The 15,994-nt window shown below is 37.9% G+C and overlaps 2 protein-coding genes and 1 pseudogene across 2 annotated transcripts; 1 reads left to right on the top strand and 2 right to left on the bottom strand.

Moving 5' to 3' along the window:
- Positions 1-1,261: 1,261 nt before the first annotated feature.
- On the top strand, positions 1,262-4,346 carry LOC149009653 (putative pentatricopeptide repeat-containing protein At3g11460, mitochondrial pseudogene; annotated as a pseudogene).
- A 997-nt stretch (positions 4,347-5,343) lies between these two features.
- LOC149009652 (cytochrome c) lies at positions 5,344-8,391 on the bottom strand. Its single transcript, XM_089162051.1, has 3 exons — positions 8,192-8,391; positions 6,777-6,910; positions 5,344-5,761 (listed from the first exon to the last, which is right to left on the bottom strand). Exons 1-3 carry the CDS (start codon positions 8,301-8,303, stop codon positions 5,669-5,671), a joined length of 339 nt encoding a protein of 112 aa, XP_089018177.1. The 5' UTR covers positions 8,304-8,391; the 3' UTR covers positions 5,344-5,668.
- Positions 8,392-10,887: 2,496 nt separating this feature from the next.
- LOC149009651 (uncharacterized) lies at positions 10,888-14,609 on the bottom strand. The gene is made up of 2 exons (XM_089164005.1): positions 14,311-14,609; positions 10,888-13,323 (listed from the first exon to the last, which is right to left on the bottom strand). The coding sequence occupies exon 2, from the start codon at positions 12,934-12,936 to the stop codon at positions 11,767-11,769; it is 1,170 nt and encodes a 389-aa protein (XP_089020131.1). The 5' UTR covers positions 12,937-13,323; positions 14,311-14,609; the 3' UTR covers positions 10,888-11,766.
- Between the last annotated feature and the right edge of the window lie 1,385 nt (positions 14,610-15,994).

Here is a 15,994-nt window from a genome sequence, read left to right as displayed (position 1 = left end):
GTTGTATTTCATTTTATTTTGCTTTAACTTTACCAAGAAAATAAAGAGATTGGTTTATCCAGGTGGACCAGGATGACCAACTGGCAATCTAACTTGCACTTGGCTTGTGTTACGAGTCGTCTCGATTGAAGCCCATCAATGAAAGGGTTTATATTTCGAGATCTCGAGTGCTGATCCCCCCTGGCTCGTTATAATCCTTCACCCTTCAATTCAATACTTCTGCCCTTGCATGAACTCATCTTGGAAAAGAAAGCTGATGGAACTATGATATTTGAAGGTGTGGCCTGGGCCACGATCTCAACATTGGGCCATTAAGCACAGTCACACTTATCTTAACAAAATATGTGAACAATATCAGTGACTAATGATTATCCAAAATAACTGAACAAGCTAATGACAAAATGTAGTTGTTATGAAGTTCTGAAGGAGGGTTAGAAACATGGTAATCAAGGATCCGTTTGATAAACTGTCAGAAAACAATTTCTGGTGTTTCTTGCTTCAACAATCAATAAAATTGACCTAAAAGTGTTCGATAAAACTGTTTTATTTCACGTGATTTTTGAAATATACATTGAAATTTATGAAAACTTCTGCTTCAAGAAATAGTTATGACGCAACAATTATTTATTGTTGCCTCTTTTTCTTAGAAATTAAAGTTGGGTGGACTAAATTTAAGTGGAAGAATTTAGAGAGGGTATTTATGAAATTCGGCATTATAGAGATAAGAACTCCCCTAAAATCCAATGGATGGTGTTTTCATTTTCAAAAACAAGTTTTATCAAATATTTTAAAAAGTATATTTATTTTAGAAACAATCAAAACTCATTTTGATGTTTTTTAAAATAAAAAACCATGGTGGATTATCAAACTGATTTCTTAGTAGAATTTGAAACCTTTTGGATGACAAAAAACCCCCCCCAACACTGGTCAAAAGCTTCGATTATTAGGGCAACAAAAATAAATAAATAAAATAAAAACACATGGTGGATTATCAAACTGATTTCTAAGCAGAATTTGAAACCTTCTAAAAAAACACTGATTATTAGGGCAAAATCTTGTATAAATAAGTAGTTATTTTCTCCCTTAGATAAAGCTATCAATTTGGGGGGGGGGAATATACTTAAGAGTCTCAAAACGAGGGTATTCTGGAATTAAATGAATTAACGAGGCAATTCTGGAATTCAATTAAAAGAGTGCAATAGAATGGATTTAAAAAAGTATGGGGGCTTGGATGCTGAAAAGCAGGAAATAGGTCCTTCAACGGAAATAAGGAACACAGGAACTTCTTCATCCTACCGAACCTGAAATTCCAGTGCAGAATCTCATCCTCCTTCATGAATGGCGTCCTTATTCGTAAACCCTTCAAACCCCAGAGAATTCTCCAATGTCTCTTTCAAATCGACTCGTTCACCACCCAACTCGTTGAAGGAAAAGCTCAGCCAAATTATCTTACTTCGCTGCAATGTGGAACTCTATTACAGTCATATACCAACTCCAAATCATACCATAAAGGCAAGAAGCTTCACGCCAACATGATTACTTCGGGGCTTCTCGTTGAAAATACTTACCTAAACACCAAACTTTCTGCTTTTTATGCAGTCTGTGGTAGCATGAGTGAAGCCCGTGTTATATTCAATGATATTGTACTGAAAAACTCATTCTTGTTGAATTGCATGATCCGTGGCTATGCCTGCAGTGGTTTTCCTTTGGATTCCCTTGCTCTGTACCGTGACATGTTGTGGTTTGGGCAAAAGGCAGATAATTTTACTTACCCTTTCGTTCTCAAGGCTTGTGGTGATCTGTTGGATGTAGAAATTGGAAGGAAGATACATTCTGAGATAGTGACTCGTGGGTTTGAATCTGACATCTATGTGGGTAATTCTTTCCTGTCTATGTATTCGAAACTTGGGGAAATGGACGCTGCTAGAAAACTGTTTGATAGAATGCCAATGAGAGACTTAACTTCTTGGAACACGATTATTTCTGGGTACACTAAAAATGGTGACCCAGAGGAGGCTTTAGCAATTTTTGGTCTGATGTGTAGATCTGGAGCAAGAGCTGATTGTACAACATTGGTGTCTGTCCTCCCTGCTTGTGCCAATGTATGCGCATTGCAGCTGGGTAGACAAATACATGGTTATGTTATTCGAAAAAATTATGGACTTAATAGTTCTGTGCTAAACTCACTCATTTATGTATACTGTAACTGTAATTCTGTGGTTTATGCAAGGTGGTTATTTGAGATGTTTGAGAGAGATACCATCTCATTTAATTCCATGATTTTTGGTTATTCTTGGAATGGAGATGCTTTTGAAAGTCTGAAACTTTTCAAGCAATTACTTTTGGAAGGTATAGAGCCTGATCAAGTTACTTTGATGGCTGTACTTGGAGCTTGTGATCAAATTACAGCTTTGCAATTTGGCATGTCAGTTCATGCACTGCTCACTAGAGAAGGATTTGCTACATGTACTATTGTGGGAACTGCACTTATAAATATGTATGCCAAATGCGGGAGCTTGGGTTGTTCATGTCAAGTTTTTGAGGAGATGCCTGAAAAAAACTTGATTTCGTGTAGTGCCATGATTGCTGGATATGGGCTACATGGGAAGGGAATGGAGGCTTTGGCTGTTTTTAATAAAATGGTGGCAAAGAATATTAGGCCAGATGAGGTTACCTTCACATCAGTTTTGTCAGCATGCAGCCATGCAGGGTTAGTGGATCAAGGAATTGATATTTTCTACAAAATTGCAAAGGAATACAATATGGATCATAAAGTTGAGCATTATTCTTGTGTGGTGGATCTGCTTGGCCGGGCAGGACGTTTAGACGAAGCATATAAGTTGATCAAAACAATGGAAGTAAAACCTACCCTTGACATATGGACTTCACTTCTGTTTGCTTGTCGAGTCCACCATAATGTCAATCTAGCAGAGATTGTAGCCCTGAATGCTTTTAATTTGAACCCCAAAGCTGTTGTTCCTTACATTACTCTTGCGAACATATATGCAGTGGAGAAAAGATGGAAAGATGTGGAAAGAGTTAGAGCCATTGTAAGATCAAAAGGGCTGAAGAAACAACCAGGATGCAGTTATGTTGAGTTGGAAAACTTAGTTCATTGTTTTGTAGTTGGTGATAAGTCACACCCTCAGTCAGAGAGTATATATACCAAGTTGAAAGACTTACGTGGGCAACTCGAAGAGGCTGGGTACACCCCTGATACTAGTTCTGTGTTATATGACGTTGATGAAGAGGTGAAGCAGCAGATGCTTTGGGATCATAGTGAGCGCTTGGCCATTGCTTTCTCTCTTATTAACACGGCTCCTGGAACAGTTATCAGGATTACCAAGAACCTCCGAATATGTTGTGATTGTCACACGGTGACAAAACTTATTTCCAAGCAGGTGGGTCGAGAGATTATCATGAGAGATGCCCACCGGTTCCACCACTTCAAAAACGGTATTTGTTCTTGTGGTGATTATTGGTGATTAGTTGACCAAATTTTATTCCAAAAAGAAGCAGAATGTGACTATGTTGAGTTCAAAATTGTGGCTTACCCAATCAAGAGTATATATTTCAAGTTGGTAGACATGAGTTAAGACTCTTAAGGAGGCTGGGAGCACCCTCATGCAATCATTTCAACCACACTAATAAGTCCCTTCTGTGTGATGGAGAAGAGATGAACACAAAGATGCTCTCTTATCAAAGTGAGTGGCTGGGCGTTTCTTTGGCTCCTCAGACAGGCAACTATCACCAGGAATCCCTCAGGTATTTTGTGATTGCCACAAAATAATCAACTCATTTCCAAGCTCATCTTCAAGAATCCCCATCTGTTCTACCACTTAATGTTGGAAGTTCACTCTTGCAATGGCTCATAACTTAAGGATCCAAATTTAACAACATTGTAGGATCTGACGTTAAAGAATTAAATGATCTTGGTAAATTTTTCCCTTCCTTTTCGCTAATCATGAAGAAGTTACATATTGTGTATAACTTAGAAACAATTTGAAGTCCACATGTGAAGAAGCTGATTGGATCATAAGTTAATTCTGTATTTATTGTTTTTTTTATGGGTACTTCGTGCCTTTTTTTTATTTTTTATAAAAGCAATGCCTCTATAAAATTTTGTGTATGTTTTTATTTTCCTGGTATTGCATTTAAACTGTTCATATTTGAAGTTCAAGAACATGGCAGCTGTTAATTCACCTTGAAGAGGAAAGTGCGCCAGAAATGCTGATTCAAGTTGGAAAATAAACTAAAGAGCTCAACAAAGCTCTGAGGAGTTATTGCTTGTGATTCATTGGGTAACCGGAAGCTTGATGTGGACTAGTCATTATCCTCAACTTGGGTTGGACAAATAAATGGAGCTCTATGAGGCTTGCCTAATCACAGTACAAGCTGCTGTGACCTGCCCTTCTGTGCAATTTGCACTTCCCTCGACTTTGGAGGTGAATCTTCACATCCAATTGTTGTCTTTCAAGTCTTTTTGTGATTGAAATGTATTTGTTCTGATCAGGGTTGAGAGAATGGTACGTCAGGGTATTCTTTTAGCACATGAGTGCGTGGGATCTCTCTCCTGAACCTGTCTTTGATGAAATCTGGAGTACCTAGTGTGGAAAGTTAAAAGAAACTTAATAGGTAGAAATTGTTTAAAGCAGTATCCCCTAACTCTGACTCTTGATTTGCTTCAGTTTCACTTTATGAAGAAACTATAAACAGTTCTAGTCTCGTACCAAGAATGGATTACCGTAACCTGATTATCAAATTTGGAAGAACAGAAAACAACAGTAGGCAGAAGTGTTCTAATCCAATTTTCAGCTTGCCAACCTCGGCTTGAGTGTCCAAACGATGACAGATCCAGCAGAGCCCTAGCCAGAACAGCACTATTGAGCCTTCTAACCAGGAAAGATTTTCTCCAGCAACAAGGCCAATGCCAAGTGGGCACCAACCAAAAGAGTCGACAACATAGGCTCAAGGCACCTTGCTCCATTCTTTGCGAATTAAGACAAGAAGGCATAGGTCAGAGAATCCATCTTAAAGACTCGGACAGGTCTGATCAAGTCATAGAATCAGAGTCTAAATCTTTTATCCGTCAGGGATGATAGAGAGAGGATCTCTCCTTTCACACCTCTCTACCGCACAATAACATCCTCTAAGTGCTGACACAATAAATCAGAAACAAAACCCAAAGTAAGCTTCACATCGACATGTGGTGGAAAGGTAAGGGAAGCATAGAGCTTTACCCTGCCAATAGAGGATCTCGACTCAATTTCTGTTGGGTCGCTCATCTTCCAGTTCTGCTGTAACCCCATTGTGCCAGGGGTCAGTTGATCCATAATTCAAAACTATAACGTATGTAATTTGTCAATCCCATTTAACTTGAAAAGCCGTAACAAAACTAAACAATTAAGCAATAGAAGCAAACCATCCTTGAAGTACCAGAGGAAAAGAATCTTCAAGAATTGAGGTACAATTTCATATTGAATTTAAATTGTAAACCGTAAACCGGAGGCAGTTCCCTCTTTCCAAAGAGACAATTACTCTGCTATAGCACACCCTGGTGGTGGTCTTATTATGAAAAAAAAAATATTTCTAGTTTCTTATCCGTCTCTGCAACAAGCCATCCTTTAATTGCCGCAAAATGAATGGAGCTAAACTGTCCAAGAATCACTCATGCTGTGGATTCCTTGAGATATGCAATGAGATCAACACGATCTTGTGGCTTCTTAAGTCCAGGGAAAACCATCTTTGTGCCTGGGATGTACTGCAAGCGAAGAAAAACAGAAAACTTAACAATCCAATGCAACTAGAGAAGATACACAAGCGCCAAAGTGAAACTATCAATTTCTCATCTTATTCGTATTAATACAAAGAACTCGAACACATTATTCTCCTCAAGGCACAGCAAGCCATTCAATCCCAACACTGATAGAATTGCATTTGCCATTGGAAGTAGGTACACCAAACATGCTTCGACTGATTTCATGCTCATGGAGTTTACCCCGAAGGAAAAAAAAAGATTCCATGCTCATGGAGAATTATATACGCATGTTCAGAGATCTAAGCAAATGAATTAACCTGATTTTTTTTTTTGGTTCATTTTCCAATCGTTAGTTAGGTTGGACACACGATCTCAAGGACCATTGCTCCAAAACCATTCTCAACGGGAGAAAAATGCAGTCATAATCAAGTCAATTCAATTGCTAAAAGTTACAAAAGAGAAAAGGAAGAAGAAAAAAATCCCTTTTTTCCCAGCCCTTCTACAAAACTACAACCAGCTACCTACGATGGCTAGCATATTCTGTCAAACCTGCTTTTCCCTTCCTCTTAATAAAAGAGACTAAATTTTGCTAAAAATATTTAAGTTGGTATAAAACAAAAACCAGAGCATTAGAATAAAGATGCCACCCACAATAATAAAGTTTCTGAACCACTTGATAAAGATGTTGAACCTGCTATTACAAGGCAGGTAAGACACCTACCCTATGATTGAATTTGAGTGTCAACTTTCCTTCTATATGTGACCCAAATGGCACCTCACTGAAATGCGTTCAGCACCAAACAGACTGCAATACTAAATACCATGTGGCAGACCCATAAACTAGCCACACGTTGGGAGGCTTGATGGGTCTTATCCTTCACCTTATCATGACCAAGTGTAAAGGAGTATGTGCAAGACGTTATACAGTAACTCCAGAACAAAAACCAAGTTAAAGCAACATCACAGTAGAAGATTATCGACACTGATTCACTTAGTAGTGGTAAGGGAACACTAATACCTTTTTAGGGTTAAGCAAGTATTCGTACAGTGTATTCTCTTCCCAATTAACAGCCTTGTTCTTGTTAGCAGCAGAGTAAGAGTACCCAGCAGTTGTCCCAGACTGTCTTCCAAATAGACCATTCAGATTGGGTCCTGTACATGCTCACAATTTAGACACGACAAACCAGAGGGCAAAAAAAATAACTGCAGCCTATTTGGGTAAAGAATAAAAAAAGGGCTCATTTTTTAATAATCACATAACATATGGCAGGAACTATAACAAAAAGAATTTCAATATGACATTCATAAGATAAACACCTTGTGAACCAGATCAAATGGCAAGAAATTCAACAATTATGGACATTATTCTTAATTTCCTATATAATGAAACACATGGCAGGACGTATAACAAGAATAATACCAATAGAATTTTTAATTTCCTATATAATGAAACCCATGGCGTACGTATAACAAGAATAATACCAATAGAATTTCAATTGCCATACACTATTCTAACATAATGTAAAAAAACGCTAGAACAAGAACTAAATATTAAATAAGATTCTCAAACCTCAAAACTATTACAATATTTTCTATGGTCCATCATATACATATTATGGTCTGGACAATTTCTATGTGGCACCCTAAGACTGGTCAGCCAAATGAATCAGTGATGTTTAGGCACAAAAAGAATCTGGTAAATTGTACTAGGTCATGTAACCCCTTCACTCAATAGATACAGGCAGAGAAGAAAATAATATACAAACAAAGCACATAGAGAAAAGAAGAAATATGTGATATGAACATCAAGCAACATTATAAACATTAAGAAAACTGAACCCCAACCACGTACTGACCCAAAACCTATGTAAGCCAAAGAAATCCTGCAAATTAAAAAATTAAAAAAAAAAAAAACACAAACTATTCCATTGAAGACGACAAGGTAGAATCATGTCAAGTTAAATAAACGATTAACATAGAAACTTTCTAGATGGTAGGACATCACAAACACCAATCATTCCGCTCCAAACACGTCAAAAGAAATCATAAATGATGAGAAATATATTTGATTAATAACTAAATCTGTTTACCGACATCCCATTCAATCCCAGATCTCAGTACCGAGTACCTCAGCAGAGAAGAAGCCAGATAAACATGAATACGCTTAATTGTGGCACTAGTCAAAAGAATCAACAGCATTCGCAAATCAGCCTCAAACATAAAGAACATCTTTCGCACAACAGCAAAAATAAAGCATCGTCGGAAGACCATAGATCAGCAAGATCAGATGAAAACATCTAAATGAGAGAACGATCATTAAAACCGACGGAATTTAGAGAGTTCACGCAAGATATAAGGTTGAAGATCAATGTCCAATTCACATATATCCAAATAAATCTACAAACAAAACGGGATCAGATTAAAGAATCCAACCTTGCTTGTGTCCAGCACCCTTCTCTACTGTGTGGCACTGAGCACATTTGGTCTTGAAAATCTTTTCTCCAGCCTTAGAATTGCCTGGTGGAGCTTCCTCAAACGTTGCCATTGCTCCTCACGAAACTTTAGGGTTTCCTGTTCGCCGATTTCGAAAGCACTCAGGCGCCAGAGAACCAGTGCCTTTTAAAGCCGAGACTCTTATTAGGAAAGAAAAGGGGAAAATTATGAAGAATTACATGCGAAAAGACAAATATATCCTTGTTAGCATAGGGCTAGGATTCTTCTAGAAGCTTGTTTAGTTTGACCTTTCAACAGCTCTGATGCCCTGGCGAGAGAAATGCCTGGTTGACGCTTAGAACACGCGTTTCTAAGTAAAGTTAGGTGCATTGATGCGCTACGACTTCTTATAATCAAATTTTTAATGATTTAATGTATAAAAATTTATGTGTTCGAAATAAGTTTTTTCTTTTTCTTTTTTCAGGAAAAAAAAAAAAAAAAAGGAGACTTAAAAGTATATAATCCGTGGGATGAGAATGAAATTCCCCCGTATTTAGTATTTTCGTATATGACATTTAATTATCTAATAATTCTTAATTAAATCTAATGATTCTTAAAATTTCTCTCAATTTTGTTTCTTCTCTTTTTTAAAGGCTTAATTTTAGGGAATTATTAGATTCAGTTTCTAATTGGATTCTATTATGACAATTGGATTATTACTACCATGTGTCACAGTCCTACATACAAATTACAGGATCTTGCATAAGGGGGGAATTATTAAGGATGTAGATCCATTAGGTTGTGTCATGTCTCGGTAATTAATTGTTCCTTGACCTTTATTTACCATACATTTTGAGTGAGGCAGGAATTATAGAAGATGTAGATATATTAGGTTGTTTCATGTCTTGGTAACTCTCCATTGACCTTTACTACCATACATTTCGAGGGGTTACCGTTTGGAAGTGGACCACTCTCCACAATATGTGGAGGAGACGTCAATGAAGGATTATCCATTACTCTTAAAAATAGATGATCCTAATTCTAGTAAAGAGTCGTCAATTCAACGATTAATCAAACCCAATCTAATACCTTTCATGGTTGATTTCGAACTCAATTGGCTCATTTGGAGGGTTTGTGGACAATGAGAACATGTGTATATGCAAGTTCGATGGGAATATTTGATTTACAGGGAGGAGTGCAATTGTCTCATGCTTTCGTGCTTTGGTTATTGTGGGGTCTTAATTTGCATTAGTGTGTTGGGTCAATAAGCCTTCAAGGCCATGGCACCATGGCCAATCTTGCACCTATAGGCGGTAATGTCTCATACCTTCTTGTTTAGATTTGTTTGGAATCGAATTTGCACAAGTGTGGGGGGGGTTATGGGCATCAAAATAAATGATGATTTTATATTTTGCAACGAGGTACAATGAAGATTTTTTTTTTTTTTTTTGGGTTAGAGTAAGACCATGCCACAGGCAATTTATTTTTAAGAATAAAGCTTTGTTACGATCCACTTGTGAAACACATACACGTGAGGATACGTAACGGCATAAAGGTTCTCTACTTCTCTCTATGCTAACGGTCCAGTTTCTTCCACATAAGATGTAGAATCTTTAACCGCACGAATACCATTTTGCATTAAAAGTTCATGCACCAACCTTCCCTACCGGCAAAGTATGTCAAGCATGAAGTAGCTTCAATCGTGTTTGAGAACACGAAATTTCGGGCTCAATTTATTGCACAACATTGAACTGTCTATGGTTGAAATTCAAAGTGGTGGACAAGATTTGATCTCAACCACACGTTTTTGCTCTTTTCTTTTAAGATTTCGGTCAATATGGTTCAAAAAGTAATAATAAAATAAAGGTGTTCGAGATTGAATCTTGACCACCACTTTTAATCCCACCATTCGCAGCTTAGTGTTGCGATTAACTAAAGCACAATTATCTAATTTCACTCATGTGTGGAGGATATTCAAATTAGAGTTCATGACTCACATCTACTAAAGGTTAGAAATGAGATCAGAAATCATGGCAACGACTTGAATTGCCAGTAAATGGTCTGCCTGAGGCTAAAAGCTTCATTCGTCAAGATTTCAAGAATCAGGAATCAAATTTGCATAAATATCTTGATCTCAACCGTTCCTTAAAATGATTTTATTTGTGAACCGTAATGAGACCATAATCATTTTCACCACAAAGAGATTAGAACCAATTGACATTGACATGAATCAGAATCAACTATGAATAATTCCCCCCTTAGAACAATTTTAAAACCCACTTCTTCAAACAATCTCTATGGCCAATCGTTCAAGTAGTTTTGCTTGAGAGCTATATTCAATAGTTAAATGGCTATTAAACACAAGCGGGTAAGGAAAGACTGGAGGGAAGACCCTTGCAGACGACAAGGCTCCCCTGAGGATGTAATCAAGGTGCGTGCAAACTTAGCTCAAATGAATCTCAAATGCCCAACAAAAAAAAAACATAAATGATACAAAGGTCTTTAAGGTTTATATTTGTTGAGACTTGAACTCGTATCGTGAATACTTTGCCAATAGTAGGTTAGTTGAGCGGTTAACAACCCAAACTCCCCTAGAGGTCTTAGGTTGCACCCATCCAGCAACACATATATTAGTAATATCCCCCCCAAATAATATCAACTCACCAGCTCAAAAAAAAAAAACGAGGGAGAAAAAAACAAGAGGTTGGCAAGATCGAAGGGGAAGGTCAGTGGAAGAAGAACAGCAAGCAGAGGTGCCGGTGGTGCGGATGGAAGAGGTTCTAGTCAAGGCAAACTGCAATTAACAAAACCCTAGCAAACCAGATCCGTGCAACAAGGAAGAATCTGCAAACCCCAGATCAGTAAAGGAAATGATGGATATTAGAGAAGGTAAATGGAGCTAAGGAAAGTGAAGTAAGATCAGACATAGTAGGAGAAGCAGCTGCCGTGGAGAAATCAGGAACAGCAGAGAAAGAACTCCAACAAAGCCTAACTTGTAAATTTCCCATTGACAGGGATGGGTTGAGCTAGTGCTGGTGTACAACGTAAGAACAACCAAAATTTTAATTCTTATGGCAACCTCAACCATCAAATAAAGAAAGATATTACTTGTTATGGCAAACACAGCTCAACATCAAGCCTCATTTGCGTTCAGCCTCGAGCGGTAAGCTTGCTCAGACAACCTTGAGAAGTAAGTTTAACACGCATGGTCAAACGGTATCGCTCCAAATGAAACAGACAAATATTCTGGTGCTAAAATTCTTGTCTCTTACCTTGTGCAAAATCTGTGTTTTTTTTCTTCACTGATCATCGAATTATTTGACAAACCTGCAAAAATGGGTAAAAGAGTGATGATAAACCCCCTATCCACTCAGAGCCAATAAGAGTGGATGCTGAAGGTCCGGAGAACCGCTCTCATAAAAACAAAAATGAGAATACAGCTACCAGTTCCTATGAACAAGAGATCCTTATTAAATTGTCAAAGCAGCCCCTTTACATACAACCTTTCATTACCAAAAAACTGATATAACAACAACAAAGCCCACCTTCTACATTCCTACAGTTCGGCAACTTGTTCACGGGGAAAGCATGGGCCGGCCGAGAAGTGGAGGAGAGCCTGGAGGAGATGACACAAGTGGATGTGAATCAGGTGAGAATGGAGACAATTCCCCAAAGGCTGCTGAAGCATCATCCCTCACCATTGTCCTGAAAGATATTGACCCACGCTTTGTTGAAGCATCTGAGTTTCTTGCAACACTAGTAGCTGAACTCATTTCAAGGAAGCTTTGGTTAGGAACTAGAGAAGCAGTATCATTGTTGAATTCTGGCCTTCCTCTCTCTTCCAAATCCCTAAACACCCTCAAGGCCAAGGAATCCACAATTGGGCAGTATACAAGCATGGTGATAGCCACCCCAGCAAAAGATAGAAGAACAAGAAAAGCTAGAAAGACTAAAGCTTCAAATGAAACATGCTCTGGCTGAGACAGAACAGATAAACCAAGCAAAAGAACCCTTACTGGGAGGAAGCTCGAAGCAGAGAAGATCAGCCAATAAACTCTCCTTAGCAATCCCTTGTTGATCACCGAATGCACCATGCGTCTTCCAAGCCAAAGTAAATAGACAGTCACTAGAGTTGCAAAAAGCCCATGGACAATAGTACTCAGTAAAGGGTAAGTGCAAAGGGCAACATCATCATGGTGCACGACTACTGTTAAGAAGGAATGGGGCATTTTCCATGCAAAGTTTTTACTGTTGAATCTGGGACCAATTAATATTATAATGAGCTGAAGGACAAAGAAAGGAATACAATAAAGAAGAACATAACGGGCTGTCTTTCCATTCCATTTTCGGCTTAAAGTTCCTGACCCCCTGTGCAAGGACGCACGAAGGAGAAACATAAGGGTGAGAAGCAGGCACGGCTCTGAAAACCCCAGATTTGATAGGATGTAAAATTTGCAGGCAATCTCCTGCCATTCCACTGTAAGGAGATGCAACACTTTTCCCTGTCTCAGGAAACTCAAGCGCACAATTTCCCCAAAACACCACCAAATCACAAGAAAAATTAGCACAATCCGAATGATCCATGGCCCATTAAAATATCGAAGTGGAGCAAAGCTTTGTCTTCTGATCCGAGCTTGGAAGTAAACTGAATAAAGTATGCCGACTACGCCAAAAAGTACCAGTACAAGCGCTAGACTGATTGTCACCACACCGAATGCCTCGGTGACGAGTCTGGTCAGGGGCATTACCCGAAGCACAGATTCCACGCATGCTCTCCGCCAGCATGGATACAAAAAAGTCCCACCAATAACGTCAAGGAACCCTCAAATGAACAACACCAATGATGTCGGAAGCTTAATGTGCAAACTGGTACAACCATATACAAAGTGATTCAACAGCAACAGTAGCAGATACCTTCCCAACAACCAAACCAGCAAGATCAGATTTACACTTCCCACGGTCCACAGACAATCTCTTCGGCCTCTTCAAACACTTGCTGGGACCCTAGTCAATCTCAAATCCAACTTCTTCTTCTAGTTCACGATTATCATATACTACAAACTGTTGCCAGCTAATATGAGTTCAGAAAAATCAACTCATGGGTTCGCGGTCAGCCATCCATTTTAGACCACCTAAATTTTGATAGGAGTATCAGCTAACACAGTCAATGAGGAATAAATAAACAGAACAAATCAAAACATATAATATGGATCATTGAAATGGCCGGTGGACCCTATAGCATTAGGTCAAGCAATGCCTCTCAGCAAAAATTGCAGGGGGTAAGGCTACATAGGGAAATTGCTCCCTGGACTCTGCTTGTGCAGAGAAGCCTTTGGCAACAAGTTCGCCCTTGAAATAGTTAACTACTCAAATAAGGCAACTAACCATCATAAAGAGAGAACTACGGTACCTCAGCAGAAAGAGTAGAAACTTTTACTCGCCCATTCTTATCATAATTAAGAATCTCAGATCCTCCCTAAAATGAACAAAGAATTTTAATTTTCTGTCGTCTGCTCTGGAGGCTACAGATCCTACCAGTGGTCTCTCTATATTTTTCAAGACGGGGAGGAAGTAAAGAACATACTCTACGATTACATGATCAGGAACTCACACACTTGCCCTCCACGTCGTCCCAATTCAAACAAGAGCAAGAACGACCCTCTAACTTCGTAGAAAAAGGTCCAACATATCCTCCACGGAGTTCATCAGAAAGTGCAAGTGCCAGTTTTCCTAACTACCAACATTCGTTTTAAACATTTCTAGAAGTAAATAAATGAAATATTCTTCAAACAAGCTTCAATGTAACTCCAATTTCTTCAGAAACATAATAATATAATCGCATTCAACTTCTTTTCAACGTATAAAAATAATCTAAAAAAATATAAACCGCAAAATAAAACACTACTGGAAACAGTGTGCACAACAAAAGAAGGTATTATTCAAGAGATCTTCATGCTTCCACCTACAGGAGAAGCTAAAAAAATTGGAGGAAAATTATCACCCAACGTAATACGAACAAAAAAAAACATTTAAAATCGTCCGCAAAGCCTCATCGTCTACCAATCAAGCCCTTTAACGCCACAAAACTCGTACAGGAACTCAAAATAAATGGAAAATACCTGTGAGGAGACCTCGCCAGTGGCCAGCATTTCCATCAGAAAAACAGACCTCCTTTCCCTACAGATGAAAAGCCCTGATTTCAAGCATTTTTACACCAAAACAGTACTTCAGTACCAAATCGGACCGAAATGATATGAAACCAGAGCTTTTCGAAGCGTCAATATCGATTCGCTGAACTCCAGTGAAGATCCTAAAAGCTGCAACAGAAGATCGGAAGCCCTAATACGTGAAAGAAGAAGAACAAGAAGAGGACGACGAAGCAGGGTGAAGAGAGAGAGAAAGAGAGGGGGAGAGAGAGACTGCAAACAAAACTGGAGGAAGAGAAAAAGCGGAAGGGGTCTTGGTTGCTGACAGGCTGTCTCCAGCTGTATTGTCCGAGCCTCTAGGTATGGGTATCAAAGCCGAGGTTCGGATTTATGCGAGCCTAGCTGGCAGCGGCGAGGCTGCGTTATCTGGTGGTTGTGGTTTTGTCCTCTCTACAAATGACCTTCTCCGAATCTTTGAACCTTGACCCAAATGTCGATATTATCCTCACACTATTCCTTAAATACTTAATTGTTCTACTAAAGATTTCGAACAAAATTGAATCAGATAGAACGAAAAATTTTTCAATCCACATTATTAGATTCATAACATTTATCTAGTTTAAAAGTAAAATCTTCTCTTGAATCAGAGAATAAATGATATGGATTAATCCGACGGGTGGATTTGTTAGTAAAAAACTGTCAAACCGAGAAAGACATCAAAAGTTTAAATCCCCTCTCGTGTAAGTGTGTAACAGCTACCTTTTGAAATTTTTTAAAAAAAGAGGATTTTGTTTTTAACTTGAACACCTATTATGAATCTAACTATATGGATTGAAAATTTTTCATTTCTTATATGTGTAAAATATTCAAACTCATTTCGAACCTGAACCCATCTTGGGTAGGGTTTTTTAATCTTGAAAAATCCAACCAATTTTCTTGTGTTTTTTCTTTTGTTTATATGATGACTAATGTAAACACTAACTTTTTAATAAAGGTGGTTTTTTCTATACCATATATAACAACTTAGCCAAACACCATTTGTTAGATGAATTAGTTTATACAGAATTCATTCTCTTGCTAGAAAATCATGTTATAATAGGATTCTTGAAGAACGTGTGAAGAGGAATCCCTTGAAAACTATTGTAGAAAGGTTCTTAGGAGCTCCTTAGCCAAAAAAATCCAAAGTAATTATTATTTTTTGTCAATCAACTCTTTTTTAAGCTCGGATTAAGTCCAATGACATATACCATTCTTGCGACATAACCCAGTTACCTCAAATGGAATTATTATTTTGTATAAGTTAGCTCAAGATTGTGAACTCATCTCATTTCCGTAGATATTGTATGTCCTTTGACTTTATCATGGTTGCTACATAGATACTAGTCTACCAAGAAAATAAAAATATTATTTTAATTTTTTATCTATGTTTTGGATACTATATAAAATATTTTTTAATTAAGCACAAAGGTACATTCAAATTTAGAGAAAAAAATATAGTCTAAAATATGAGTTATCAAATGAATACCTTAGTTTTCAAATTTTCATATTGATGTATTTAAGACAAATTTAATTGATTAGAAAATAAATAAACTATATATATATATTTTATTAAGTGTTTCATGAAATTAATCTAAAACTACATGCATGTATCAAATCA

Source organism: Hakea prostrata, chromosome 7 (genome assembly GCF_041222555.1).
Source record: "Hakea prostrata isolate BN-2017 chromosome 7, UWA_Hpros_2, whole genome shotgun sequence".
NCBI classification, from domain to species: domain Eukaryota; kingdom Viridiplantae; phylum Streptophyta; class Magnoliopsida; order Proteales; family Proteaceae; genus Hakea; species Hakea prostrata.
This window is presented reverse-complemented; position numbering and strand designations above follow the sequence as displayed.